The sequence below is a fragment of the Neltuma alba genome, unplaced genomic scaffold, assembly GCF_004799145.2.
Source record: "Neltuma alba isolate B1F8T4 unplaced genomic scaffold, ASM479914v2 tig00006484_pilon, whole genome shotgun sequence".
In the NCBI taxonomy this organism is placed as follows: domain Eukaryota; kingdom Viridiplantae; phylum Streptophyta; class Magnoliopsida; order Fabales; family Fabaceae; genus Neltuma; species Neltuma alba.
In genome coordinates, this window is record NW_021634480.1 from 84,094 (window position 1) to 111,624 (window position 27,531).

At 34.0% G+C, this 27,531-nt stretch overlaps 3 protein-coding genes and 1 pseudogene across 3 annotated transcripts; all 4 read right to left on the reverse strand.

Moving 5' to 3' along the window:
* Positions 1-2,528: 2,528 nt before the first annotated feature.
* On the reverse strand, positions 2,529-3,122 carry LOC114750506 (UPF0098 protein TC_0109-like; annotated as a pseudogene).
* A 2,672-nt stretch (positions 3,123-5,794) lies between these two features.
* LOC114750498 (UPF0098 protein CPn_0877/CP_0992/CPj0877/CpB0906-like) lies at positions 5,795-6,494 on the reverse strand. The gene is made up of 2 exons (XM_028939091.1): positions 6,051-6,494; positions 5,795-5,913 (listed from the first exon to the last, which is right to left on the reverse strand). Exons 1-2 carry the CDS (start codon positions 6,483-6,485, stop codon positions 5,839-5,841), a joined length of 510 nt encoding a protein of 169 aa, XP_028794924.1. The 5' UTR covers positions 6,486-6,494; the 3' UTR covers positions 5,795-5,838.
* A 7,867-nt stretch (positions 6,495-14,361) lies between these two features.
* On the reverse strand, positions 14,362-18,182 carry LOC114750508 (receptor-like protein 7). Its single transcript, XM_028939100.1, has 2 exons — positions 18,011-18,182; positions 14,362-17,785 (listed from the first exon to the last, which is right to left on the reverse strand). The coding sequence occupies exons 1-2, from the start codon at positions 18,052-18,054 to the stop codon at positions 14,545-14,547; spliced, it is 3,285 nt and encodes a 1,094-aa protein (XP_028794933.1). The 5' UTR covers positions 18,055-18,182; the 3' UTR covers positions 14,362-14,544.
* A 6,213-nt stretch (positions 18,183-24,395) lies between these two features.
* On the reverse strand, positions 24,396-26,975 carry LOC114750507 (receptor-like protein 6). Its single transcript, XM_028939099.1, has one exon. It carries the CDS (start codon positions 26,973-26,975, stop codon positions 24,396-24,398), a length of 2,580 nt encoding a protein of 859 aa, XP_028794932.1.
* Between the last annotated feature and the right edge of the window lie 556 nt (positions 26,976-27,531).

Consider the following 27,531-nt stretch of genomic DNA (forward strand, 5'->3'; position numbering starts at 1 on the left):
GGAAAAGTTAAATTGAAAAAAAAGTTACTTCTCCACCGCTAATCCAAACACACCCTTAAATATGTTCTTGCCATGTGGGATATTATGCCAACTATTATTCCATGTAATATGTAATGTCACCATCATCCTTCTTGCTCTGTTGAAACTTTGTTCCCTATCTAGCCCAAAATTGTAGCTAGCTGGAGATGATAATCACGAGGCCCAATAAATCTTTCTACTCCAATGATTTGATTCACAAATCCCAAAATCTAAAAAAAAAATTACAGAAGAAAAAATAAAATAACTTGCGCAAATAGAACTAGTCAAAAAGAACCAGTGAGCTAATGAAGATTGAGTAAGAATTCAATTTCTTGCTCTCTTTCAAATCCAACCCATTCTTATCAACAAAATGAAAACAGAGTAGAATAATAAATTATTTCTGAAATTTGGAAAAAGAAAAAAAGCCCCCAAAATAAGAGAATACCCAAATTTAAAGGGATGATGATGAACACCGATCTAAGGATGACAACATTATAAACCATATGACTAAGAGACACAAGTAGCAGAAGATGAGATAAAGAAGCCAAATCAGGAGTTAATTTTTTTTTTTTGATACACTAAGACAAAAGACACATAACACTAATCAGGATCTACTTCCACAAGTTCCCTGAGCAAATCTAGTGCCAACACCTGTAATTCCCTAATCTCGTTCATGAATTAGAATCACAATCCCATTTAATCACATACCTATGAAGTTATTGAACCTCAAATCGTGATCTACTCTTCTCCCAGGCACACGAATGTACAAATTGGTTTGCGCGAACATCTTGTCTTTGCCCAAGAACTCAAAGTCTCAATGAAGATGAACTCGGTGGAGGAGGTTCACCGGAGTCAATGATGACAGAGATGAGGGCAATGGTGAAGTGGAGAATGTGAGAGAAAAAGAGATAAAGTGGCACACCTCAAGTGAAAGAGAGAACAAGAGAGGGGAGAAGCCTGAGAGTTTCATCGACCGACGAGGGAGAGATCATCATATTAACGTCCACTGATAGCGCAGTGGGTGGTGTGGACGGTGCCATGGGTGGTGGGGATGGCATTGCGGGTGGTAGAAGGGGCGTCGAAGGTGGTGGGGACGATGCACGGCTGGTGGGGACGGTAACCCGAGTGGAGGGGATGTCACAGGTAGTGGGGATGGAGGTGCCGCAGTGGATAAAGAATTGATGCTTGGAAGAATCAAGGTCATTCTCTCAATTGTTCCTAGATGCTTTTCATATCTTTTTTATTTTTATTTTAATGATTTGGCATCCTATGTGGAATAACACGTGCCATAATATCTTATGTGGCAGATCCGTATCAACATAGTTTGGTCAACTAACAGTTGACTGTTGGGGTTTGTTAACAGAGGGTCACATTGTTATGTTTTTACTGCTTCTGGAACAATATTGCTCTAAGAAAAAAAACTTCCTGATATCCAGTGCTCTTTTGTGAAAACTTACAGGGCAAAAATGACCTTTATCCCTAAAACATTTTAAGGCAATTATATCTAGTTAATGAAAAAATAAAAGCGACTAATTAAAGCACATAAATGCTTAGACAGTCATCTCAAATGGTCAATTCTAAAAACTCCTTTTTGCTATTTTATTAGCTCAAGTACATATTTTAGTAAACACTAAGGTCCTGTTTGTTGGGAAATATTAAAAATTAGGAATAGGAATTGGAATTGAGATTGAGAAAATCTATTAAAACAGTGTTTAACATAAAAGATTGCTTGATATATAAGATTAGCCAAACCTATGTATGTGGTATTAGGAAATACCAAGGAGAGAAGTAGTATTCCTCAATCCCACCTCTATGAGTTTGTCTAATCCCATATAACAAGCAATTACTCATACTGAATATTATTACAATTATTTTTCTCAATTACAATTTTAATCTCTATTCCTTATTTTTAATGCTTCCTACCAAATGAGACCTAAGGTTTTCTCAATCTTTAATAATATGGGACCTTTTTTGACACACTCATACACTAAGACTCCAACATAAATCAGCACCGCCACCGTCCTCTATAGCGTCACCGTCGTCTGTAATGTCCAACAAAGTTGCCAACTTGCCGTCCTCTCTACTTCTCCCCCATTTATGTTGTTTAATTTCCTTTTTTTTTCCTCTCTAATTCTTCTATATAATTGCTGCAGTTATCTTTTTGCATAAATGAGATTAATTGAGGCCTGAGTTCGAGATTATTGTGTTCATGTTGTAGAAAGTTAAATCAGGTTGAAATCTTGGCTCTGATCCCGGGGGGTGGAGAACTTGGCTCTGATAAAGGGGGGGAAAAAGAAATTGAAATCCTAGATTGTCTGATCGAATCAAGTCTAGTCCAACTTGACCTTGAGTTTATGCTAGACCAAACCAAATCACTGGTTGATTTATTCAACTCGATGCCTTAACTAGACCTGACATCGGATTGATGCAAAACCCGGTCTAGTCTGGTTACATAGATATATACGCATGTGACATACAGTAGTTAATATTAGAGTTATTAATGAAGATCATCATCCGAAAGTACCTATCATTACGGCTTCTCCAACAACGGGGCCTGCTATTGCTTCCAGCAGCTTCTCCTTCGTCACCTGCAAAATATTCAACTATTCATTAATTGGTCTTGTCTATTTCATAGATAAATGCACATCCCTTTTCAGAAACTCGATATGCATCCCTGGTCATCAAAGTGCATGCCAGCATTCAAAGCAAAGAGTTTGAACTCGAACCTATCTCCATAATTAGGCATCTTGGGTCCACTCCACAGCTTCACTTTCCAGTCATTAAGCCCTTCTTCAATTCCACCGTACTCATCCTCCAATGCCTCCACCTCGCCAGAGAACTAACCCTTCCGGCAGCCCTTTCAGTGTGGCCGGGATGTTCACCACCACCCACTGAGTCACCTGAACGAGGCGGCCTGTTGGGTCGACGGCGTCGATGTCCTGCGTCAGAAGGGCCAAGCCCTTGGCTTGATCAGGCACGTTGTGCCATTCCAGTGGCGGAGACATGTTCCACTTGGTCTCTGCGCCTTCTTGTGTACAGTATCTTGGTAATCTTCCTTCCTTTTGCATTGCAGGTGAGACAGGCTTGAATTGTTGGCTTGCCATTTTAGGACAAGATAGATCGTTGTGTGCTCTTTTGGTTTGAAGATCATACCTATGATTAACTCGGAGGAAGACGATCGAACTGTGTTTGTTATATACAGAGGTGATGGTAACGTGTGTCATTGTAGTGTGCAAAGACGAGAGTCCGCTTTTGACACCCACCACAAGTCACAACACTTGAAAGGTGATGGTTTCTTTCGGTTAGTTTATTATAAACAAAGTCTTCCAAGCTATATATCACGAAACCTGAGCAACAATAAAAATAAAATAACTTTGTTTTGCGGATGATACTTCTCTGATCTTTAATATAAGACTTAATTAACTAATTTGAGTAAATTAAAAATATTAATTTAATTAATTAATATGATATGTTTTTTTTAAAACACTATAATCATCTTTTTTAATTTCCTTATTCTCTCACTTACTCATTAGTAGGGTGAATTTCAAACAAATGATTAAAAATATAAAATAGATTTTACATATATGACTAATATCAACTTTCAGATTAAGTCATATATCCTATATTAAGGATGAGGAGTACTCCACTTTATAATTTTGCCCTACACATTTTTCTCGTTAAGTTAGTAGCTAGAAGAGACACTCTAAATTTAACCACTTGGATCTTTGTTGTGCATCAAAAGTTAGGTAAGCATTAGCTTTATGACGTTTATTAATAATATCAGTTGGGAATGAAAATTTCTTCTGGTAAAAAGGTAGAAGTAGGGCTTGAATCAAGGTGATTTTACACCTTATAGTTAGAAAATGAGGTGAGGAAGAGCAGAGAAGAACTTGATGGGGAGTTTTGGCACAATGAGAAACATTCATGAGCATGTCGAGGGACTAAAAGGAAAGGGGGGTGTTGGATTGATTAGGTCTAATATATATGCAGCTAATAATCTAACATATCCACCTCCCATCATCGATCACACACGTCATGGGATTTAATTAAAGTGATACACTTGAAACTTTTAATGTATAAACGCACTCGATATATAATAAATGAGTCTTCCAAAACATTATTAATATGTAAGCTTGGAAATTCATCTTACAATAACTCAACTATATTAAATGGTAGCTTATCTATTTTTTCAAATTTTAAAATGATTTGTGTGTAGGATAAGAAAAATTTTTTGTTTGTATGAGGTTATTCCTGCATTTGTGTGTTTTTTCTTTTTCTGTGACTGACACATCCCAACAGAAATTCAAAATCGGCTCAGTACTGTTACAGGAAATTAACTCTTTGCCTTTCTCCAAAGCTGCAAAACTCAAAATTCCGCTAATAATGAAAGCAGGCATGCAAGGGTCGGGTCCGACTGGTCGCAAACGGGAACGCAAGGCGCTTTCCCTACCATGTCATGGGTTCGATACCTGCGAGTGCACTTGAGATTAGTCTGGCCGTTATACTGGGATATCCTGAGAAGCGATACCATCCTACTCAAAAAAAAAATGAAAGCAGCTTCTTGGTCTCTTTCTTGTTTTGGGCCTTGAGTCCCATTGGCATGAGAAAGAAAGGCCCAGTAACACGCGAGGCATGATCACAAAACTTTAATTTGTTAATTAATGACATGAAATTTAGCTAAAACAATTTTATTAATTTTAAAATTTTCAAGAGTCTTACAGCAGAATTATTTGTTAGCTTTTGCGAATAACCATCCATTCCTATGGATTATTTTTCTATTTTACTAGCATACTGGATATGCAACAATGTTACCCTTCAAACCTTTTCCCCTTCTCTGAATAACCGCTCATGTTCTTTACACACATAAATATTCCCTCCGTCTTTATAAAATCTTAAAAATATATTAAAATTAATTAAAAATAATAAATATATTAAAAATATATTTTTTACCCAAAATATGTCTTTATTCCTAAATAGATGAGTGAGGAAAAAAAATAGAATAAATTGTATAAAAATAATAATAAAAAAGAGTATACTAATTAAATATAAAGCGAGTAAAATATATTTACTGTTTAAGCAAACTTTAAAAAAAACAGTAAGCTTAAAAAATACTTATAAATAAGTTCAAAAAATAAAACCTTCTAATAAGAAACGGAAGAGTATGTTATTCTTAAACTTAAAATCAAATAACAAACCCCATATCCCGCTGTACTTTGTACTTTTTAAAAATATAAATAAGGATAAACCGATTCAAAAAATAAACTCAAAGAATATATTTTTCCTAAACTTAAAATCAAATAAACCCTATATCAAGCTATACTCTCTAGAAATAAATTATTTACATAAATATAAAAATTATAAGAGAGTCAATCTCAAATTTAAAATTTCACGAAATTACCTATACCCAAGCTAAAATTCAGGAAAAATATTTTAACCAAAAATATTACTTTCCCTCCTTTCGTTTGTAAATATATATTTTCTCTATATTTGTCTTTTTGATGTTTATTTAAAAAACCTTACATACTATTTTTTTTTTTAAGGTAGAGATCTCATTACATAACCAGATTTGCTACGCTATTAATCTACAGCAATAATAATCTACTTCCACTTCTCTGTTAGGGTATCAGTACTAAAATACTTTTAACTCATCAACAAAGAAGAAATGAACTTCTAAAATAACCTAAACGGAGAAGGTTATGGTTTAAGAACTACATGTAATATGCAATGATGTGACATTTCAAAACCAGTACAAAGTAAAAACTGATGATTAAGGACACTGCATATCCAACACAGTTACTTCAATTTTTACAATGAGAGAGCTCAGAATTTAGCCATCAACACCGCTTCCCCCAGCACATGCCCTTCGATTGCCTCCATAAGCTTGTCCTTCGTTACCTATCACATCCAGTCACAGAAATCAAATCCCAGAGCTTGTGATTTCTTACAGAATCATGCATCCAGAAACAATCACAAGAAGATTTTGATGAAGAACAAGTAATTTTATGCATGGACATATAATTTTATTCTAATACCTTGTTGCCGAGATGAAGCTCATCGTCCAAAGCGTAAAGCCTGAACTCGAACCTATGTCCGTGATTAGGCAATCTGGGGCCACGCCACCCAGGGATCTTCCAATCATTATTGCCTTCTTTGATGCCAGCATACTCTCGACCGGCCTCCTCCTCCTCGCCGGAGAATCCCTCCGGGAGCCCCTTCACCGTCGGCGGGATATTCACCACCACCCAGTGCACCCAGGGCACGATCGGCCCTTCCGGATCCGGAGCATCTATATCCTCCACCACCAGAGCCAGGGTTTTGGTGCCCTCCGGGACGTTGTACCACTCCAACGGTGGCGACACGTTCTTCTTAGCTCCTTGTCCTTCGTCGGTGTAATGCCTCGGGATCTTGCCTTCGTTGCTTATTGTCGGAGACACCAGCCTGAACTCCTCGCTTCCGTCGCTCGCCATTGGTTCGCCGATCGGGTTAGTTCTCAACGGATTGTTGTTCGGAGATTGCCAGCGCGCGAGTTTGTTTATATGTAGGAGCGGGATTTTCGGGAGCGTGTGTGACACTTGTCGGCGAGGGATGCCTCGTGGCGTCCAGAAGAGACGTGGTGTGGCACGTGGAAGACAGAGGAAGGTTGTAGACAATTTTGAAGGATCGAGACATCTGCCTTTTTTTTTTTGGAAAAAAAAAAGTTTTTCGGGGGCCATTAAGTAGTTCTTGGGCTGCGACTGCGATCCTGTGATACACATATATATTACAGTACTGAGAATGTCCAGACTCCTCTGGAAAACATTGTGTAAGCTGGCAAGAAGCTGAAGACAAGTAAGGTTCCTATCATTTTGCTCCGTTTAACTAGTCTTCTCCCATTCGTTTTGCTAATTATCCAATGAGCTACATCCGCTTTAAAGTGGAATATATATATCTATATATATATCATCTCTGTATCAAAGTAGAATAGGTATATATATATAGTGTATTAGGCAATCTCTGAATTAAAATACAAACCAAAATGTGGGCCATTGATACTAGCATGAAGAATAGCCATTAATACCAGCATGATCTTTATTTTATTAGCTCTGTTTTGGGTCTCAAAAACAGAGACAAACAGAGATGTAACTTTGCTAATGTCCTAACAGTATCATGGGTGGATATGATAAGTTTCAATTGCATATAATAATAGTTGGCAAGGCATAATCAATGGAGTACACATTATAAAGTGGAATCGGCACCTGTCAAAGCGGTTTTTTTTTTTTTTTTAATGACACGGTATATAAGTTGCAAGTTGAAAAAACATTAATTTACTTATGTTATTCCAAGATCTAATAACTAAAGTGTATGGCATACTTCGAAGATGAATCCACCGTAAGCAAGTGAGCAAGCTTGAGTCCTGGGCACCATTCTCTTAGCCGCACATAAAATATACCATATGCCACTTGGACCATGGAATTGCATTTTTCTTGAAGATGAATCCATCACAAGGTGAATTAGTGGGAGAGATCAACAACGTGCTCAGTGACGATAAGCGCCCATTTCTCCTTTTTTTTTTTTTTCCTGGGAGTTTCGTTTCAACGGTCCCTTTCTTTAGGTTTTGTGTCCAGGTCATCGGCCCACAAATGTGCCCGCATATGTGTCCAACTTATTAGGTTTACACTGATAGTGCCACCTCAGACAAAGTTAACGGTGTGAAGGTACGGGAAACCAACGTTTTGCAACAGTCAAAATTTCAAGAACCAATACTATGCATTTTAAATTTCAGGAACTATTATCAAAACTGACCTAAATTTAAAGGACTAAAATTTATATTAACCCGGACTTAAAAGAATCATCAAATCAATATCATCAATATCATCATGAATATCAATATGTATATATATATATATATATATTAAAACTCTTCCAGCAAGCGACGTTTAAAAATGGCTTACTATTAGCTCCACACCTAAATTACTGTTTACAAGCCTTCATAAATTATGTATTGCTTGCATTTAGGATTCTCGGACTTCGTGTTATGTGGCTCAATTAAGTGACTGTGTGCAATATTATTTTAATAGGCCTAGAAATCCGGTCATAAAAGACATTAAAAACATTTCTAAAAAGTTGCTTTTTTTGAATATATAAAACAATAAAATTAGAAAAATTAATTTTTAACGCTGTTGAAAATTATTTTTTCAATTATGGATAAGCTTCTCTTAAAAGCAAAATCTTAACACGATCTTTTATTATTCACTATAATCTTATAAAATTTTTATTTTGAAACTTTCTTTTCTTTATTTTAAATACAAGGCAAGAATTATGGTTACAAATAGGGGAAATTGCAAAAAAAGACCTTGGAATTGCAAAAACGCAGATAGGGACCCTTGACAACTTCACTTTGGGTTTTGACTTGTCAAAACCCAAAGTGAAGTTGTCAAGGGTCCCTATCTGCGTTTTTGCAATTCCAAGGTCTTTTTTTGCAATTTTCCCTTACAAATAAGATATTTTCTCTTCTTTTTATCTTTTTAAAACATTTATATTAATAAAAATCAAAAAATTATTTTTTGAAGGTTGTTGAAGATTATTTTTTACATTATTCCATATCCTTTGAAGTTTTTCTTGAGAACAAAGTCTCAGCAGAAGCTTTTATTATTCAACATAAACTTGCAAAATTTTTACTTTGTAACTTTCTTTTCTTTATTTTAAATACATGACAAGAATTATTGTTGAAAACTAGATATTTCTCTTTCTTACCTTTTTTTAAATATACAGAAATGAAAGACTGGAAAAATTATTTTTTTATAAGGTTGTTTTTTTCACCAGCATTTTTTATAAGGTTGTTAAAGATTATTTTTCAAATTATTTCACATCTTTTAAAAACCAAAACTTAGCACCATCTTTTATTATTCACTATAATCTTATAAAAATTTTAATTTGTAACTTTTTTATTTTAAATACAAGGTAATAATTATGAATGAAAATAAGATATTTTATCTTTCTTGCCTTTTTTAAATATTGGAAAAATTATTCTTTTAAGTTGTTGAAGATTATTGTTTTAATTATTTCATATCCTTATAAATTTTTCTTAAAAACAAAATCTTAGCACAATCATTTATTATTCCCTATAATCTTATGAAATTTTTATAATTAACTTTTCAGAATATATATAATTAGCTTTTCAGAATATTGTTAATATAAATTATAAAATTCAAGTGCAACAAAATTAAAAAAAATACGCAATACCCAAAATAAGTAACGAAGGTGGAGAGGATAAAAAAAAGTTCGTTTAGACTAAGGGTTTGTTTGGTTGGAGGGAAAGGTAACGAAGGGAAGAAAAATGAATCCCTCTTTTTATTTGGTTAAAAATTTTAAAGGGAAAAGAAATCAAAATTTCTCCTCCCCTCCCTCCCTATTTTTAGCTCCCCCCAAATTTAGAGTTTTTGAAAAGTATATAAACTTTTGGATCATCATATCTTTATGATTTTTTAATATTTCACTGCTACCTATAAAAATATATTATTATAATATTTATTTCAAATAAAAATATATTATTTTAAGTAAAAAATAAAAAATATAAATTATTATAATTAAAAATATATTATAACAAAAATTAATAAAAAATAAAAAATATTTAAATAAAAAATTATAATATTCTAAAATTAATTGTTTTTTTATAAATATATCATTTATTAAATATATTTTAAAGCTGAAAAAAAGATAATTTAAAGAGAATAAAATTTCATTTTTCTTGGAGCATATAAAATTTGTTAATTTAATTATTTTAAATATATTATTATATTAATTAGAATAAAAAATTACTGTACCAATTTTTTAATGCACATATTAATATGATAAGACTGAATTTTCATTACATTATATAATTTAAATTAAGATGTAAATTAATTTATATGATATATCAACAAAAAATATAAACTAATATGTAAAGATAAAATGATATATTGATTATTATTATCCTTTTCTTCTCCTTGTTGAGCCAAATAAAAAATTATTAATTATCCTACCTTTTTTTTTTTTCAAATCAAATCAAACAAGATGGAACCTCTTCTCCTCTCCCCTCTTCTCCCCTCCCTTGCCCTCAAACCAAACAAGCCCTGGAGCCCTTCTCGAGTGTTTTCAGCGGGAAGCCAAGCAGATGGGAGATGGGAAGGAAACGAGAGAGCGAAGCAGCATTCAGAGTCACAGTGATGCAGAACTGTAGAAGGCTGAATCGCAGGTGCAGAGACATGCAAATGGAGAAGAGGCCAACAACTCTAGAGGCAAGAGAGAATCTATTTCCGTTTTGGGTCGGTCCCTAGAGAGACAGTTCCATTCAAATTCAAAATTCAAAATCATTTGACTGAGCAAATGTCTTCCCTCTTTCAAGCATGAAACCCGAAAGAAAGATTCCAGAAGGTTGTGATCAAATTTCTCTCCCCTACATTCTCATCTCTCTAATCCAAGGGTGTTCAAATTTTGATTACCCTCTGGCACGTTCCATCTCAGGTTTTTGAACACTCTAACCCCTCCTCTGCCATCGAATCTCACCCAGGCAAGTGGGAAAACCAGAAAAGTTATGTTCTTCATTTTTGTCTTTATTTCAGATTTCCTTTCGTTTGCTTTTTGAACCGTATCTTTCATCTGGATTGAAGGTGAATGATTTTGGTCTTATTATTTTGCTAGATGATTCTAGTCTTGGTTTTAATGGTTAGGTGAGGACCCAAGTGGGGAGCTGGCTTTATCAGTCTTAGAAATGAATGGGCAAATAACTATCATGCGAGAGGCGAGGCTGGGGAGGAACCGACGAGGCAGAGAAAGAAGGCACCTTTAAAGCCAGACAAGTCCTTGTATCAAGCTTTCTTTGACTAAACTTCTCCCTCATTACAATCAATCTTCTATCCTGAATGCTAATAAAATGGATTTTTTGAGTTTAACCAAGAATGCACGCTCCAGAGCATGTTTTCTTACTGGTTCTTCAAATTTTTTGTTCTTCAATTTTGGATTCTATTCTGGACAACTTTTCTTATGGGAATAATTCATTGGTGGTGAGTCTGGATACTTATGTTTCCAATTCGAGTTATATGCTTCTCCCTCCTCTACTTTGTGAAAACGCAAATCATTAATAATATGTACAGTGTTAGTATTTTGGTGATATGGGTTTTGTTTCTGTAGGAGATTCAGATGATATGGATGGTTCAACTTTTATTAAAAATCTCTTCGTCCCATTCATCATTAATGATCATTCCTGCAATTTATTCACTTTTAAAAGACATCATTTTTTTAAAAATTATAATCATAAGTTTGAGTCATTTGAGTCATTTCTTCATATTGTAAAATCAATTCTATATACTAAGCAATTGGTGGAATTTTCTTGCGTGAAATATACTTTGTTTCAGACTAATGCTTATGTAAAGGTGGAGGCAGCAATTGCTTGAAATTTTCCAACACAGGCAAATGAAGGTAGCAATGTCATGTTTCTCAATCAAATCTTGCTTTAGTTTGGTGGCAATATGTTTGGAATCTGCTTAGCCCTTCAATCTGTGGTAAAATGCTTCTTCTTTACCAACCTTTTTATTTCATTGCATTCTGAATTTTTTACAATATATATTTTTCTGTACATATTCTATCACATTTTATTTAATTATTTAATTATTTAAATCATTCATCTAGGAATCTCAGATTTGCTGATATATAGAAACTATATTTTAGTTTCATTAATTGAAGCTTAATATTATTATGTATCTTTGAAGACTTTTTTTATGTATGGGTTAAGGGTTATATATTGTTGTATGTATTTTTACATGTCTTTCATTAATAAAATTTGTCTTTAATTTATGGCTTATGTCAAGGTGGAGGCAACAATTCTAGAAATTTTTTTACATAGTCAAATAAAGGCAGCAAAGCACAGCTAAATTGAACATTAATTTTCTTGCTTATAAATTGAGCATTTTGATATCTTTGACTACAGCTTCCTAGCACTTGCGTAAGTATCAAGGTTGTAAAGCTGAATGAGTTCTTTATGATGAAAAATGTCCTCAAATAACATGTTCCACCAAACATAGCACTGCTGAGAGCATTCAAAAGACACGACCAACAACTTATTCTCTAGACTATTGGTCATTCTGTGAAAAGCTTTGTATTTTGCGTGTGTTTGCAGCTGTTAGGATTATTAAGAACATATGAGAATATGGTTTGGATTACTTAAAATCACATTGTGCTTGCCACATGTCAGTCAACTGATAAATAATCTGGTCAGAAAAAGTCAGTGAATATGAGGCTTAGTGTACAATGAATTTGAGATGAGAAAGGAATCAAAATCTCTCTGGTTTACTCTATTTCTTCTTCAAATCCCAATTATGGACTCACTGATGCTGTGTATGACTTTGTTGTTCTTGTACTACCTTATTACATGAATTAGTGCCCATCATTATGTTGTATTTTGAAAGATATGGTTGAGCATTTTAGTTTTTCTGATTGGAAATAGTGTATGTTGAGACAAGATTATGTGATTTTTTTTTTTTTTAATATTTTCAATTTCAACTCATTTTGTTATGTGAGATTTTTCTTGGCCGTTGTGCTTGTGATATGAGAGTATAAGGGCTAACCTCACCAATATGCTTTTCAACATAAGTCCAAATGTCCCATCTTCATTAGCCATCAGAGTAATGATCGGGGATGGTATAATTCGACATAAAGCATTCAAGCAAGATTATTCCGTTTTACGTCCTTGTAGGAACTGTGGTTTCTATTTAATGATATACATTTTTTTGAAGTTGATGAGTATTTAAGGTCAAATTGAGATTGTTGGTTGAACTATTTACGTTGATGTGGATTTCTGGCTGACTGAGGCTAATACTTGAATATACTTGTGTTGTTAGTTTGATTTGGGTTCTCTTCTCTAAATCTTCATCATTGTGGAGAAGTACAGATAACAAGGGCCTTTCACTTATGCACTTATTTTCACTAAGAGTATTTATGCTGGTGATTTGATCCACTCTGACATCTATTCTTGATTCATTCATTGATTGTATTATGTAGGAACGAGCCTTAGAATTTTCAAAATGAAAATGGGGGAAGATGGATTTAAATGCTCCTTGACATCTATTCATGAAATGACCTTGATTCTAAGACTATAGTAAATATTGTTTACAATAAGATTTTAAGAATTTACAATATTCATGAAACTTCAACGTGGCAAAAAAATGAAACTTCAATGTGAAATGTGTGCTCTCATTATAATTTTAATATTTGTGTGTATGCCAAATTAGAGATGTTAAAAAAAATTCAATTTGTGAGATTCTTCAATTAATTTTAATAAAAAAATAACAATTTTTTTAATTAGAATGCGCAAGGGGTAGCGTATGCTAGTTTGTGATAATTGGAGAACTATATTGTACTTTTGACTTTTCCTGACAGGTTAAAAAAAAAAAAAAACTTTTGACTTTTATGGATCTCCGTTCTCATTGTCAAATCTCAAACATTCGATTTAGTTTATGGACAAACTTCTTGTTTTTTTGCCTGAATTTATGGACAAACATCATCAGAATAAGTGAGCCATAAGTGAGCCAAATTGACAATTTCTTAAGATAGTAATAGTACTTCCTTTAATTTTAAATATAAGAATTGATTTGTTTTCATCATTTGTTCTGACCTGAGTACAAGACTTTTATAGGGTAGAATGCAATATCTTCATCAGAAAAGAGTAGAATGCAATAATTTTTAATTATTGTTAATAGAGTTTATCTTATTATCTCATTGTTTTAATAAAAATAAATGGGAATATGTTTTAAGCAAAATACTCTATCTATTCTTAATGTTAATTAAATTAGTTAATATGATATATTTTTTAAAATACTATAAATATCTTTCTTAAACTTTTTTAAAAATGCTCTAAACATCTTTCTTAACTTCTTTTTTTTTTCTACTTGATTATTGTTGAAAGAATACCAATAGGATTAATTTAAAAAAATTGATAAACATATGAAATAAATCTTATATAAAGAACTAGTATCAATTCTAATTGAGTCTTACATTAAGAAGAGGAGTGTGATTTTTTAAAGGAGTAGATAAAAAGGTTTCATATTTATCCTTAGCGACTATTTCAAATAAAAATAAAATAATAAATATGAAGTTTAAAAAGTTGAAGAAAATAAACTTCGGTCTCTTTACCCTGTCAAATCTCTCGCGGCTCCTTTTACTCCAACGACTCTGAGATTCGCTATCATTTTCTTCTGGTGAAATATTTGGTCTATGGGGAAATCTCAATTGCTAATTCATAATCTATTCTCTGCGCTATAGCGATTAAAGTGAGCATATCGATAGGGCCTCCAAATGTCTGATGAAAATCCTCATTGAGCGTCGGCATTATTTCATTAATTTGTTTTCACATGATACCACAACAAGAAAAAAAAGTGACTTTATTGATTATTCTCATTGTTGTTTTTCACCATTATTTTGTACTTCATCATTTACATGTAATGTGTGCAGAAGAAAACATGGAGGAAATGAACAAGACAGACAAAGAAGATCAAGCTTTCATGGTGGACGAAGCTAAGAGGAATCTGTATTTGACTTTGAAGAACAAGTAGATGGTGAAATGGTTGGTGAGTAACGGCATGTACACCTTGGATCATGAATGGCCTTCTTCATGCTCATGTCAAGATGGGAACAGAAAACACAGTACTTCCCTCGAAAATTTAGATCATTGAAATTGCAAGCTTCTTTATTGCGATGATCATTCTCGTCTGCCATGTCTGATTTATGTTCTTCAGTATCATCTTCTGCTTCATAAACCCTTGTGGGTGTGCAAACCGAATCAATCTTAGTTAGAATCAACAGAAGAATTCTATCAATGCAGTTGTTGCTCCAGATTCTCCCTTTGTCCCACAACATCAAGAGAGCAACAACCAATCCTGATCCAACCCCAAAACCCACTCCTTTGAATACAAACTGCCAATCAAACTCAACTCCTGAATCTGCATATACAACACTTGTCGAACGATTTGTTGAAATGCTCTCATCTGTGCTACACTTACGTAGAGGAGGCCCACATAATCCTTGGTTACTAACGAAAGAAGATGAGTCAAATGTTTGAAGCTGTGTGCCTGTAGGGATCTTCCCAACGAAATGATTATAGGAGAGGTTCAAAAATGAAAGGAAAGACAAATTCGCTAGTTGTGACGGAATCTCTCCAGTAAAAGAGTTGTTTGACAAGTCCAAGGACTCAAGCTGCTCCAATTTCCCTATGGATGATGGGATTCTGCCCGTGAAATTATTATTTGACAAGTTGAGCCCATGGAGTGCTGTAAAATCCATCATCTCTTCTGGTATTGACCCTTCAATACGATTGGATGATAAGTCAATAGACGTGAAGACAGTTAGAATTTTAATCAAGTTCATTTCCCGACCTTTCATGGTAACCATCACTCGATCCTGATATTTCACTTGGCCAAATCCAAAGAAGCTAAAGTCGATCTGATTTGCCTTTGATGCTGTTTGGTTTCCATCAAGCATCATTGCCTTCCAAGTCCGAAAACATCGTCCTGGCAGCTTTCCATTAAAATTGTTGAAAGCTAGATCAACAATCTGAAGCATCTTCCAGGTCATTCTCTTCATCTTTGGACACCCAATGGGACCATAGAAATTGTTTCTCCGCAAAACCGCGACCCGGAGTGTAGGTATTGTCTTCAACAAGCATGGGAACTGATCTTTTATCTTGTTCTTTCCAATGTCTAACACCCGTAATGTGGTGCAATTGGACAGAGATTTTGGAAGCGGCCCTTCTAAATTATTACTGCTAAGATCGAGAGTCTTGAGGGCACATGAAGGTGGAAAAGTATCAGGAATATTGCCACTGAGATTGTTTTCCCCTAAATCCAGTACACCAAGAGTATCACTTTTCGCTAGACATTGTGGAATCGCCCCGCTAAGGTTGTTGTAGGAAAGATCAAGCACTTGAAGATTTGAAGCATTGCAGATGGAATCAGGGATTCTTTCATAAAGAGCATTGTGCGACAGAGAAAGATAAATTGTGAAAGCCAGATAGTTACCAATGTCAGGGGGAATAACAGAGCTGAATTTATTGTATGAATAATCCAAATAAGAGGCGAAAGGAGGAAATCCTGGAAGTGTGCCTTGGAGGTGATTGCCATGTAGGTCAAGCACAAACAAATTACTTTTGGAGCTAAGATTGCATGGGATTCTTTCTCTCTCTTGAAGTAGATTGTGAGAAAGATTTAATTGACCAAGATATCTCAGCTCCCAAATCCACTTGGGTATTTTTCCTGCAATTTCATTATTCGAGAGGTCTAGATTGGTTAATCTGGACATATTTCTCAGGAAACCTGGGAACTGTCCTAAATTGCAAGATGCCAGCATCAAACTAGTCATGTTGGGAAAGGATGACCGGTTGGCATTCTTAACATTTGCATCAATTGACAACTTGTTATTTGAAAGATCTAATGTAGTTAGATTTTGAAGTCTCTCAAACATATCCAGCCGTATTGTGCCATTGAACTTGTTCGAAGACAGTTGGAGGACCTTAAGCCCCCTGAGATGAAAAATAAATTGAGGAATAGGCCCTTCTAGACAGTTACTGCTCAAATCAAGAACTTGTAACATGGAGGAAGTGACCTTTGAAATTGCATCCAACTGACCTTGAAAGAAGTTGTTGAAAAGCTCTATGCTCTGCAGAAATGGGTGCGAAAACAAGGACATGGGAATGCTCCCATTTAACATATTGTTCTGTAAATCGATGCTGACTAGCTTTACAAGGCCTTTGAAATGTGTTGATGATATTCCACCGCGTAATTTATTGTTAGATAGGTATATATGAGTAAGCTTCTTGGCTATAGCAAATGGTGGAATTGGACCTGCGAAGGAGTTATTGGACAAGTCCAGGTAAGTAAGCTCAGTGAGATTTGACATTGAATCTGGCAGTGCTCCATTAAATAGGCATCCTGATATTTCTAATCTAGACAGCTGCCGTAAGTTGCTTATGGAATCTGGTAATGCTCCAGAGAAATTCGTCATGCTTAGAACCAATGTCTGGAAAGATCCGTTCTGTGGAAAGTCTGGCAGAGAACCATGAAGACCACGATTGTATGATAGATCAAGAGAAGTAAGTGACTGTACCTGAAAGATTTTGTTTGGAAACCGACCTCTCAAATTACAAGAGCTGAGATCCAGATGGGTAAGATTTGAGAATTTAGCAAAGAAGCTCGGCACTGGGCCTGACAAATTGTTCTCATTCAGACGAATTACGGAGAGATTGTGAAGATTTTTCATTGAGGAATCGATGGGGCCTGATAGGTTGCAACTTGACATGCTTAGTACCTGGAGATGAGGCAAAAAAGACGACAAAGCATGACCCCATTTATTTCCCTCGAGCGCTATATTAATGCCGTCTAGATATAGTTCTCTAACTTCACTGAGGTTCTGAACAAGCTCCACCAGATTTGGATTCTCAAGTTTCAGAGCTGATCCTCCTAAATAGTAAGAAGTAGACAGATCAAGTATGGTTAACCTTGTGAGTTGAGCAATCTCCATTGGTATCTGCTCCACGAAGCCAGCATTTGACAACTTAAGAGAAGTTAAGCTCTTCAAATCCTTGATTCTGGATGGAATCACAGAACTGAAGTTATTGAAAGCCAAATTCAAATGCTTGAGATATTGGAGACCGAACAGAGCATTAGAATTGTCGAGTCCACCAGATATTGATTCCCCACTCAGGTCCAGACCAGCAACATGTCCCTCCTCATCCCAACTAACGCCTCTCCACTCATTGCAAGGGCTGTTTTCATTCCATAACAACAATTTTCTGGAATCAGTAGGGTTGAATTTGAGGGTTTTCTTCAATTGAAGTAACAAAATTTTCTGCCGGCCAAGACAGTGGACATAATCCCCACAAACCAGAGAGACGTTGAAACTAAGACATGCCCAATAATAACAGAAAAAGAAGGAAGGCCATAAAACTAATGATGTTCTCATCGGAGTGTAGTGTGAGAAAGATTCATACAACTGAAAAAAAACTAGTGGCGGCCGCAGGGGACTCAAAACCATGAACGTGAATTCTCGGGCCTATGCTTTCAGCTTTCACCTGTACAAAATATGAGTTGGGTCTGGCTGCTAAAGATGAATGAGAACGCAGAAGAAAGACACTTGAGAAGAAAAGGCACATATGCCGTAGAAGACTAGTGAGGCAACCTCAGAGTAAACTCGAAAAGTCTAAGTCATTGTTAGTTGGTCAATGAAGCTAATAAAGTTCGCAGAAAATACGCAGGTCTCAGTTGAAGACTAGTGTTCTGGTCAAAAAAAAAAAAGAGTTGAAGACTAGTGAGTGGTGCATAAGGATTCCACGCGTTTCCGTGTTGACCCTTCTGGCGGCTTGAGAGGGACAAGAACGATTTGGACGGAGCATGAAAGAACGTACCTAACGTTGAAAATTTAGTACTAATGCAGCACAAGACCGTTGGAAACAGAAGGCAAATACAGATATATGCGTCCTTCCTCTTCACCGAGTGACTGTAGTTGCAACCTGTAGCAAGTCTTTTGTAACTTTATTATCAAACTAACGGTAATATTTTATGATAAAAAAGCATGTAATGGCAATTTTATATCACTTCGGTGCGCAATGAGCTCTATCCTGCGTAATGATTAATCCCGTTAGGAAAAGGAGGCATCTAATGGTGTGAACTTGGCATGGAGAACTGAAAAAGCTAAGTTGAGAAGCAAGAAGCTCGTTAAAAGTGAGCAAGTTTTAAAACTGATTTTTCAGTATATAGAATATAAATAATTTTTTGTCAAACTATTTTTTCTTTAAAAAAACTTATCAAATATAAATTATATTAAACTACTTGATTTTTTATTTGAATTTGAGTTTACAAAAGTCAGTTGGAATATTAGATAAAAAAATCAAACCATAATTTTAAAAATAATTTTACAGCATGTAAAATAAATATAAAAAAAATTTGATTTGATTTACATAAAAATATTTTTTCAAAGTTCTCTTAGATTTCATCAAAATGTGACACGAGGCACGACAGCTTGCCCAAGTGTCTTTGTAATGGGGAAAAAATTGACTACTCAAGCGTTGTGCGGTCGACATGTTTCAGCAATAGTGATAATGGGATGAAACGCCGGAAATTTTCATATACAGGTGACCATGTCCTCATGAACACTTTTCCTTGCAAAATGTCATTTAAAAAAGTATTACTCTTCTTCTGCAAAATGACATCTAAATGTAAGATTTATTTTATAAGATAAAATATTACATTATATTATAAAATAAGTCTTATACTTAAAATCAAAGTATTATGTTGATCTTCTCGCTAAGTACCTTGTGGACAATGATTTTTGAAAAAGATAACTTAGCTTGGTGAAAAAAAATATTTTAAACAAAACTTGTTACGTTATCATATATACAGAAAATTTGGAAAACAAGAACTAAAAGTAGTACGAAACTTTACCTATGGTTATAGGCCCATTGGATGATGACTCCCATGAGGCAGGGTGCATCATTGTTCATCATGCCTTTGATAATTAAAATAAAGTCGTGGAAAGATACTACAAAATATATTATGCTCGTACTCTTCTGATTCTAAATATAAGACCCTTATATAAGAAGAATATATTATTTCCAATGTCTTATGTTTCACTTCTTTTGAAAGAAAAAAGGCCCATAGCTTTTCACTATAATGTACTCTTGTAATATCAAGATTTAATTATTAAGTTGATTTTAGTCCTAAACGTAATATCTATTTCTTATATATATTTTTTAAATGATCTATATTGATATTCCCTCAACTATACATAATCAAATGGGTGGGGGAGGGGGATATTAAGAAAAATAATTATGGTATTTTAGAAAAATATATCATATCTTTTATAATTAACTAACTTACCTAACTTTTTTAATCTAATAAAATTAGTTGAATAAGTCTTACATTAAGGACTAGAAAAGTAATTCCTTAGCTTTTGTTTGTTTCAGTTGTTGAGTTTCTTCACTATCAAGAATAAAGGAAGCGAAGGGGCCAATATTATATTTCTTTGGAAAATTAGCAAATAGTTTTTCATTAAAAATTTTGTTGGTGAGAAGGGTTTGACAAATTTTTGTAAACAAAAAACATTAGCACTCAGCAAATTTTCTATACATAAAATATTGATACTCTAATTTAGATATTTCTCACTAATAAATTTTTCAATTAGGGACTTTCTATCCTGTTGAAGATACCAGTTACCATGATTATTGAAATGAAATGAAGGTATTTGGGTGATTGGTTTGGGAAAAAAATTACCTAAACACCCATCAATTTTTTGAAACCATGGTTTTATGATAAAATTATGGTTTGCCTATCAAAACCAAGGTTTTGTTATAAGCAAAAAAAATTTTGGCTTTTTGAGCAGTTCTCCCCCCACCCCCTACAGTAAATTTTTTTTGTTGAAAACAATTATTTATTTTCTAAAAACATAATCTTATATTTTATAATTATATATACATATATTAATAATTACTACATCCTGTTTTTAATATAAGACCTCATTTGACTTTTATTTGATCTTAAATATAAAACCTCAATCTACTTTATTTCTCGTATTTGTCTATCGTTTTTCAAGTTACAACCAATAAACTTGATTAATAGGGATATTATAGGAAAGACAACACTTATTTATTACAAATAACTAACTTAACTTATTTTTTTAATCTACTCAAATTAGTCAACTAGCTCTTACATTTAGAACTAGATATAGTAATTAATATATGTTTTTATACATTGTTTATTATGTTGGCCAAAAAAAACAAATTTATTATTCCGGTCTTTAATGTATAACCTAATTGGAGAGTTAATATTGGTCTTAAATGTAAGATTATTTTTCCGGTCATTAATGTAAAAACTAATTGGAGAGTTAATATGTAGACAAGGTCTTAAACTTTTATTGAAGGAAAGCTTCGACCAGGTTAGTAATATGTAGTTAAAAAAAAAACTTATTATAAATACTCCATATCAATGCAACATCTTAATTATTACGGCACTTTTTTATTCATTTTTCTATAAACATATTTAATCATTTTTTTATAAATATATATATACATATATTAATTATTTATTATTATATTTTTATATATTATTAATTATGTTGGTAAAAAATATATTATTAACAATTTTATTCCTTCAAATTAAAATATATTATAAAATCTATCTTTTATGTAGTTATCATATTTGTATGCCTTTTTTAGTAATTTGTACATATGAAAAGTGCTTCTGACAACAACTATCCAAACACTCTCACTTTATCAGAATCACTTTTTTAGAACTATTTTTCTCAGAATCTATTCTTCAGAAGTTATTTTCCAAACCATGGTTTGGTTTCATCCAAACAACCCCGTAATCAAGAAGAGATGACCCAAAAAAAGAAATAAATATGACATATAAATAAAAACTAAAATGTGTGGCTTTTTAGTTTTTATTATTAGTCCATTTCGGAAAATATGTTGCAGGAAATACAAGATTAGGATCACTATTGTCAAACTTGCGAATTAATTCTCTGAGTTTAACGTTTTTACGTTTTCAACTAACAAAATCGTATCGACTCGTTCTTAAAGTCATAATAACGGTAAACTCAGTTAAACTTACGAGTTCATTTGTCAAGTTTACTATTTTTACGTTTTTAGCTTACAAAATCGTGTCAACTCGCTCTTAAATTCATGCTAAATTTTTTAATTTGATTATGTTTAGTGACTTTATATATGAATTTTATAGAAATTTTTTTGTTGAATATGATAAATTATGAACATTGATTGATATAATTTTAATTATTTAAATTTAAAATATATTTAAATGAAATTGTTCTCATTTTTTATATATTAATTATTTGATTATATACTTTTAATACCAGTTTATTAATAAAAGTAAACTCTTACGAGTTCACAATTTAAGTTTATGATTTAAATTTATATCATTATCACGAGTTTGTTTAAATTCGTAAGTTTGACAACTTTGATTAAGATCATCACTCTATGAAATATCAGAAAGCTGACATATTAATAACACCATCTCCATAATTCAGGTACAATACAGATTCATAGAGAAATACGATTAATGCATATCTCACCAAAGCTTCGAGCATGTCAAATTTATTAAATTCAAATGATTACAACATATATAAAATCAGATTTCATCTTCATTGGTCTCTCTTGTTGATGAAGCCATGCCCATATTTGGATATGCCACTCCAGATAATTAACTTCATCTAAAATTTAAGACATTAAAAACAATTAGATAATTGATATCATTATAAACTAACACCACTATTAAGTTTGGACTACTATTGCATATTTTGTTTTCAGTAATTTTTTTAAAAAAATTATCGGTTCAAGTTAATGCTAAGAAATATCTCTAAAATACACTAATATATGTATATATATATATATATATAGAGAGAGAGAGAGAGAGAGAGAGAGAGAGAGTTTAGACGATGTATATATGGCTTTTCTCTACATGATGAAGGCTCAATTCTTGCGAGTGCAAACAAACATACACACAGACAAGCATACAACGATGGGGGCCAGCCAAAGAAGTAATGCTTGAACAGATATTTACTAAATAAAAGCAATTGTTCTATAATACATCTTCACATCTTTCTCCTAAAAATGCATAAATGGATAATTCGATTTTCTTAAAATATAAATAGAATTTAAAGGCAGAAAAAGATATAAATAGAATTTTACCAAGTGAAGCTCCAATATGTGCGTTTATATCATAGCTTAAATCATATACTACCTCCAGTCTTAATTATAAGACTTCGTTTATAAACAGTAAACGAGGTTTTATAATTAGGATCGGAAGTAGTATTATATTTTCACATGTGCTCTTCTAAGATCTTAATACGATCTCATTTGCTAAAACTCAAATTTATATAATATCATCTCATCATTATGTTCTGTCGTTCCTCATCACATGGATAAGCCTATGTAATTAAGTTACTTGACAATAATACTATCATGTGAGGATCACGTGAGCACTGAAGAACGAATTCAAGGACTCGTTTTAACCAATTAGTTAGGAAAGAGGCGGGAAAATCCAGTCATATTCAATGACCTCCATTTTGTTTTGTCAAAATTACAAAGACTGCCTCCTATTTTTAAAATCTACAATTCAGTCTAATTAAGCAGTGAATATTCCGATAAAGATCCTAATTAAAATACTAGATTTTATTATTTGTAGATATGTTAAAAATTTTAAAATTATTAATTTATCCTCATAATTTAATTGTCTAATGTCTACTCCCCCCTCTCCAATTTAAAGAACCGTAAATAAATAATTATGATAATATTTAAATAAATAATTTTCAAAAAATTGTATTAAAATTAATAAATCTAAAGAAAAATAAACATAGGATATACTGACTAAATTGTCCCTCGTATTATTGAAATTCATATTTCATTACGTTCTTTTTTACTTGTGTTTGGAATATTATTTTGGCTAATTTGTGTATTTATAATTCAAATATTACATAATAAATAATTTTTACATAATTCACAAATTTAAAATATGTTTAAAAAATATATGAATTAAATTTTTAAAAACTAAAGTCAAATTAATGGTTGGATAGATAGAAATAAAATCGTAAAAATAACAGAAAAATGTATGTTATGCAAATTGATTTCGAAAAAGATTTGTATAAATTTTAAGGATAGAAAGGAAGATGATAAGTCTCATATGGTTTACCTCATGTATACAAGTGTGCGGGGCTAGCTTACCATGTTGAACGAGGCCTGTTTCTTAACGGCTCCACCGAAGGGCTCTGAACCATTGCCTTTCACGTATTTCATAATCAAAATAAGCTTGAGGAAAGATGCTGCAGAGAATGCAGTCCACAGACTTCCAGTACCTTATCCTCCACCGCTTCCAAAAGAAAAGGGGCCCAATAATAATTCCTAGGCCGAATACCACACCGAATTCCAGACCTCTGATCAAGTCAAAGTTAATTGAGTGCTTATTTCCAGGCGTTGGTGGTGGCCTTGGCCGTTGTGCCCCACGGTTTGCACATCGGGTCAAAGGAGGCCCGCAAAGACCATCATTGCCTTGGAAGGAAGATGAGTCAAATGATTGGAGCTGTGTACCTATAGGGATCCTTCCCACGAAATGATTAGAGGAGATTTCAAAACTGAAAGGAAAGACAAATTTGCAAGTTGTGGTGGAATCTCTCCGGTAAAAGAGTTGTTTGACAAGTCCAACCACTCAAGCTCTTCCAATTTCCCTATGGATGATGGGATTTTGCCCACAAAATTATTATTTGACAAGTTGAGCCCAAGGAGTGCTGTAAAATCCATCATCTCTTCTGGTATTGACCCTTCAATACGATTGGATGATAAGTCAACGGACGTGAAGACAGTTAGAATTTTAGCCAAGGTCATTTCCTGATCTTTTATGGTAATGATCACTCGATCCAAAGAAGCTGAAGTCAAGCTGATGTGCCTTTGATGCTGTTTGATTTCTGTCAAGCATCATTGCCTTCCAAGTAGGAAAAATCCGTCCTGGCAGCGTTCCATTAAAATTGTTGAAAGCTAGATCAACAATCTGAAGCATCTTCCAGGTCATTCTCTTCATCTTTGGACACCCAATGGGACCATAGAAATTGCTTCTCCGCAAAACCGCGACCCGGAGTGTAGGTATTGTCTTCAACAAGCATGGGAACTGATCTTTTATCTTGTTCTTTCCAATGTCTAACACCTGTAATGTGGTGCAATTGGACAGAGATTTTGGAAGCGGCCCTTCTAAATTATTACTGCTAAGATCGAGAGTCTTGAGGACACATGAAGGTGGAAAAGTATCAGGAATATTGCCACTGAGATTGTTTTTCCCTAGATTCAATACCCCAAGAGTCTCACTTTTCGCAAGACATTGTGGAATCACTCCACTAAGGTTGTTGTAGGAAAGATCAAGCACTTGAAGATTTGAAACATTGCAGATGGAAAGAGGAATCCTTTCATAAAGAGCATTGTGCGACAGAGAAAGAAAAATTGTGAAAGACAAAGAGTTACCAATGTCAGGGGGAATAACAGAGCTGAATTTATTGAAAGAATAATCCAAATAAGAGGCCAACGTAGGAAACACTGAAAGTGTACCTTGGAGGTAGTTGTCATGAAGGTCAAGTACATACAACTTACTGTAAGAGCTAAGATTATATGGGATTGTTTCTATCTCCTGAAGTAAATTGTGAGAAAGATTTAACTGACCAAGATAGCCCAGCTCCCAAATCCACCTGGGTATTTTTTCTGCAATTTTATTGTTCGAGAGGTCTAGCTTGGTTAATCCGGACATATTTCTCAGGAAACCTGGGAATTGTCTCAAGTTGCAAGATGCCAACATCAAACTAGTTATGCTGGGAAAGGATGACCGGTTGGCATCTTTAATATTTGCATCAATTGATAAGTTGTTGTTTGAAAGATCTAATGTAGTTAGGTTTTGAAGTCTCTCAAACATATCCAGTCGTATTGTGCCATTGAACTTGTTCGAAGACAGTTGGAGGACCTTGAGTCCTCTGAGATGAAAAATAAACTGAGGGATAGGACCTCTTAAATTGTTATGACTTAAATCAAGAACTTGTAACATGGAGGAAGAGACATTTGAAATCGCATCCATATGACCTTGAAAGAGGTTGTTGGAGAACTGTGTACTTTGTAGCAATGGGAGCGAGAACAGAGACCTAGGAATGCTCCCATTGAGGGAATTGTCCTGCAAATTGATGCTGACTAGCTTTACGAGGCCTTTGAAATGAGCCGATGAAACTCCACCGTTTAAATTATTTTGAGATAGGTCTATGTGAATAAGCTTCTTGGCCATACCAAATGATGGGATTGTACCCGTGAAGTTGTTATATGACAAGTCTAAGTAAGTGAGCTCAGGGAGATCCAACATTGAATCTGGTAGTGTTCCATTAAATTGACATGCAGATATGTCTAATTTAGACAGTTTCCATAAATTTCTAATGGAGGGTGGTAATGCTCCAGAGAAACTTGTAGCGCTTAGAATCAACGTCTGGAGAGATCCGTTCTGAGGCAATTCACGCAGAGAGCCTTGAAGACCATAATTGTATGATAGATCAAGAGAAGTAAGTGACTGTACCTGAAAGATGTTGTTTGGAAACCGACCTCTCAAATTACAAGAACTGAGATCCAGATGGGTAAGATTTGAGAATTTAGCAAAGAAGCTGGGCACCGGGGCTGACATATTGTTCCGTTCCAGACGAATTATGGAGAGATTTTGAAGATTTTTCATTGAGGAATCGATGGGGCCTGATAGGTTGCAACTTGACATGCTTAGTACCTTTAGATGAGGTAGAAAAGACGACAAAGCATGACCCCATTTATTTCCCTGGAGCGCTATATTAATGCCATCTAGATATAGTTCTCTAACTTCACTGAGGTTCTGAACAAGCGTCACCAGATTTGGATTCTCAAGTTTCAGAGATGATACTCCTAAATAATAAGAAGTAGACAGATCAAGAATGGTTAGCCTTGTGAGCTGAGCAATCTCCATTGGTATCTGCTCCACGAAACCAGCATTTGACAAATTAAGAGAAGTTAAGCTCTTCAAATCCTTGATTCTGGATGGAATCACAGAATTGAAGTTATTGAAAGCCAAATTCAAATGCTTGAGATAGTGGAGACTGAACAGAGCATTAGAATTGTCGAGTCCACCAGATATTGATTCCTCACTCAGGTCCAGACCAGCAACGTGTCCCTCCTCATCCCAACTTACGCCTCTCCACTCATTGCAAGGGCTGTTTTCATTCCATAATAACAATTTGCTGGAATCAGCAGGGTTGAATTTGAGGATTTTCTTGAATTGAAGTAACAAAATTTTCTGCTGGGCAAGACAGTGGACATAATCCCCACAAACCAGAGAGACGTTGAAACTAAGACATGCCCAATAACAACAGAAAAAGAAGGAAGGCCATAAAACTAATGATGATCTCATCGGAGTGTGGTGTTAGAAAGGCTCATACAATTGAAAAATAAATAGTGGTGGCCTCAGGGGACTCAAAACCATGAACATGAATTTTGCGGCCATGCTTTCAGCGTTCTCCTGTACAAAGTATGAGTTGGGTCTGGCTGCTAAAGACGAGTGAGAACACAAAGACACTTGAGAAGAAAAGGCATATATGCCGTAGAAGACTAGTGAGGCAACGTCAGAGTAAACTCGAAAAGTCCGAGTGTTTAGATTAAGGATGACAAAACTAACTTCTATTCTATACTTTTGCAAAAGTCAATTAGGATAAAAGTTCATTAGTATAATATAATTTATGTTTGGATTGACACTTTTAAAATATCAGCTCGAAAAGTTAGAACTTGTTTAGATAGATAAGAAAAAGTAAGTTTAGATATAAAATAATTAAAAAAATATAAGCTTTTATATAAAATTTAGTTAACTAATTTGAAAAGATTCAGAATATATATAAGTATTTTAGAGAGATCATAAATCTTATATTAAAGAGTCAAGGTAATATATCATACACATACAATTTGATAAATTT